The 3490-nt window shown below is 40.7% G+C and overlaps 1 protein-coding gene across 3 annotated transcripts in view; it reads right to left on the bottom strand.

Annotated features, from left to right (window-relative positions):
• Strip2 (striatin interacting protein 2) overlaps nucleotides 1-3490 on the bottom strand; it is a 43906-nt gene that overhangs the window by 25908 nt on the left and 14508 nt on the right. For all 3 annotated transcript variants that reach the window (XM_021190396.1, XM_021190398.1, XM_029535263.1), the window contains exons 11-13: nucleotides 3258-3323; nucleotides 2819-2882; nucleotides 2016-2087 (exon numbers count right to left, since the gene is read on the bottom strand). In XM_021190396.1, the coding sequence (XP_021046055.1) occupies nucleotides 2016-2087; nucleotides 2819-2882; nucleotides 3258-3323 (202 nt within the window). The remainder of the gene's footprint in view (nucleotides 1-2015; nucleotides 2088-2818; nucleotides 2883-3257; nucleotides 3324-3490) is intronic.

Below are 3490 nucleotides of genomic sequence, written 5' to 3'. Positions count from 1 at the left end.
CTCTCTCTCTCTCTCTCCTTCCTTCCTTCCTTCCTTCCTTCCTTTCTTCCTTCCTTCCTTCCTTCCTTCCTTTCTTTTCCTTTTCCAAAAGGGTCTCATGTGGTCCAGGCTGGCCTCAACTAGATAAGTAGCTGAGGATAACCTTAAACTCTGGATCCTTCTGCTTCTGCTTCTGCAGTACTGGGATTAACCAACACCACAATTGTTATGTTTTAGCATACTACTTTCTCTTACCCCACATCCTCCCATAGCTACCATCTCCTTTCTCTCTATTTATTGGCTGTCTACTTTTTTGCTTTACATTTCTTTTCAATGTACTTGCAACAGACTTTTTTAGCCATTTCACTGTGATCATCCTTAACAAAGTCACCGATTATCTTAATGCTGCCTCATGCAATGGGCACTTCTGTTGTCATGTGCCGTCTATCAGCAGCTGGCATAGCCATCACTCCCTTCCTTAAAGATTTTGTTTTTATGGTATCAGATTTTTAGATTCTCTTCTACTTCATTGAGTGGTTTTCTCACTTTTTGTGGTTTCTTTTCTGACTCGTCCCACCTTCAATATATTGGTATGTCCCAGGGACTTTCCTGGGTCCCATCCTCTTTTGGCTCTGCCCACTTCCTTGGGTTCCCTTAGCCATGTCTATAGTTTTAACATTGTAACAAATCAATGATTCTAAAATTTATTGAATCCAGTCCTCTCCTTGGAACTCTAAACATATGTACATACCTAAGTGTCCAGTAGTTCTGCTTGAGTATTTAATGGACATCTAAACCTTAGAATGACCCAACATGATTTTGGGCACTCCTCCTATTTTCCAGGTGACACTTATTCTTGAGTCTTCTCTTTGCCTCTTGATATACATCTAGCTATATTCTTTCAAAATATAACTCACATTCATCTACTTTACAACCCTATTCTAGGTCACTATCAACTTTCACTTTAACTGTTTTGAGATGGGTCAGTGCCTCCCTTCTTTGTTTGGCCCAAACTATCTTTGCATAGTAGATAGTGTTTTTTTTTAAACCAAAGATTAATGTCTCGCCTCTACTTAAAATCTCCAAAGGTTTCCCTTTGTGCTGTGAATCAACTTTCAGCACTCTGCCTCTGCTAACAGGTCCTATGTAAAGTGTCTCAGGCCACTTGTCCAACATCATCATCTCCATAAGCCCACCTTACTGACAGGCTGTTACGACAGCCAGCCTTCTTTTGCTGCCTCTTGCACTCTGAGCCCTTGCTACCCTGACTCTCCTTGGAATGTTTTCTCCTTTGATGTTCCTTGCTATGGCTGGTTCCTCTCTGTACTTCAGATCTTGATTAAATGTCACCTTCTGATACATCTCATCTATCCCAACTGCCTAGCCAAAAATAATCTACAGATGGGTAGATGACTATCTGTCATGTTTCCCTACTTAGGTTATCTTCATGGGACTTACCATTCTGTGATGGTCTTGCTTTTTTTTTTTTTTTTTTTTTCTTTTTCTTTTTGCTCTGGCTCTGCTTGATCTGGCCAGAAGATATTTTTTTTCCAGTTTTTCTGGTATATAAGTCAGGGTTTCTCTGTATACCTCAGGCTGTCCTAGAACTCACTTTGTAGACCAGGCTGGCCTCGAACTCAGAAATCCATCTGCTTCTGCCTCCCACGTGCTGGGATTACCAATGCCCAGCTCAGAAGATTTATTTATTTATTTATTATGTAAGTACACTGTAGCTGTCTTCAGACACACCAGAATAGGGCGTCAGATCTCATTACGGATGTTTGTGAGCTATCATGTGGTTGCTAGGATTTGAACTCAGGACTGTCGGAAGAGCAGTCAATGCTCTTAACTGCTGAGCAATCTCTCCAGCCCCATTGGTCTTGTTTAGTTATTTAATTGCTGTCCCCTATTTTAATACAGCATGGGTCCTTTGTCTTTAACAAGCTGAATCAATGCCACACACAATGTATGCCGTGCAACAGAACTGCAAACAGTTCTTTTTGCCCACCTTCTATGTGCCAGAGCCCTTGACTCACCAAAGACAAGGGACATTTCTCCAGTTCCTCTTCATTCTTTATCTGTATATCTGCAATGGAGATATACTTGTGCTGGCAGAAATAAGAAAATATCAACAAGGATTAAGAACCAAATTCTCATGAGTCTCCTCCTCCTCCTCCTCCCAGGCTCCTCCTTAACTTTCCTTGTTCAGAGGAAATATTCCATGAGTTTATCATCCAAAAAAAAACCCTATAAAACCTTTGGAAGCAAGAATCTAATTCATTTCTGAATTATTAGCTCTGAGCAGTACTTCATGAACAATATTTCTGTGTATTATATTTCCATATTTGTTGGATACTAGCAAATACCTTGTCATTTACCTTCAAAGTGCAAGGGGAAGCAAGAGAATAGACCTTTGCCCTTGGAATACTGCTCATACATATTTGATGTACATGCATGTATGTATGGAGTTATGATTCCACATTCTTTGTGTGTATACATATAATGATATAACAAAGATTGCTACCTAATGTGTGGCCTTCAGAAGCTAGTGGACCTATGGGAAATTGAAATTAAAGGAAGCAACAAATGAGAAGAGAGAGAGAGAGAGTGATAGAGGGAAAAGAAACAAGAGAAAGAAATTTCATTTTCATCTATCTGAATGCAGGAAACTGGGTAAGAAGAGAGACCTGCCTTCTCCTATTGGGCCAAAAGGCCTGCAGGGGAGATGCAGAAGGTCCTGAATATTCTGAAAGAAGAACTCTAAGTACCCAAGGCCGTGGTACTCTGACTTGCTTTGGTGGCTCCTTATCCCTGAAGAATGAAAGCCCACCCTTGTCACCTGCTTTAGAGTCTTCACACTCTCGTGGATGGGTCGAGGTAATCCAACCAAGGTGTCTGTGTCCCTGTAAAAGGTACAAAACACCAAACCATAATAAGCTCAAAGAGAAAACTACCCAAAAACTACCCAAATACATCACATACTTCACCATCTATTCCTGCTATCTAATACCTTCTTATATAAGGTTCAAGGTCCATCAGCTTGCTTAAGGTCACAAAAATAATCACATCCAGAAGCATTTCTGAAAATTAGGAGATTTATATCATATGGCCTCTTAGCTATTCACTTGATCTGCAGGTGACAGATGCACACTTAATGGGATAGCCTAGTGACACCCTTGACAGTGAAATCCTTTTTAGCTTTACAAATCCTAGTGAGGAAGATTCATGGCTTTCTCTAATATACTTTATATCCATTTTTAAAATAGCTAGTCACTTACTGCCCCAGAGTGAATCCAATGAACTTGTTTCTGCTCATCTCCAAGAAGTGTTCAATATCCTTCTGTCTGAGATGATGGTGAAGAGACCAGTATCAGAGAGAAGAAGAAAACAAAACAAAACAAACCTCAAGAAAGAGAACTTTTGTTGGGTGGTGGTGGCGCATGCCTTTAATCCCAGCACTTGGGAGGCAGAGGCAGGCGGATTTCTGAGTTCGAGGCCAGCCTGGTCTACA

Source organism: Mus pahari, chromosome 2 (assembly GCF_900095145.1).
Source record: "Mus pahari chromosome 2, PAHARI_EIJ_v1.1, whole genome shotgun sequence".
Lineage (NCBI taxonomy): Eukaryota > Metazoa > Chordata > Mammalia > Rodentia > Muridae > Mus > Mus pahari.
The sequence above is the reverse complement of the archived record's forward strand: the minus strand, read 5'-3'. Positions and strand labels throughout refer to the sequence as shown.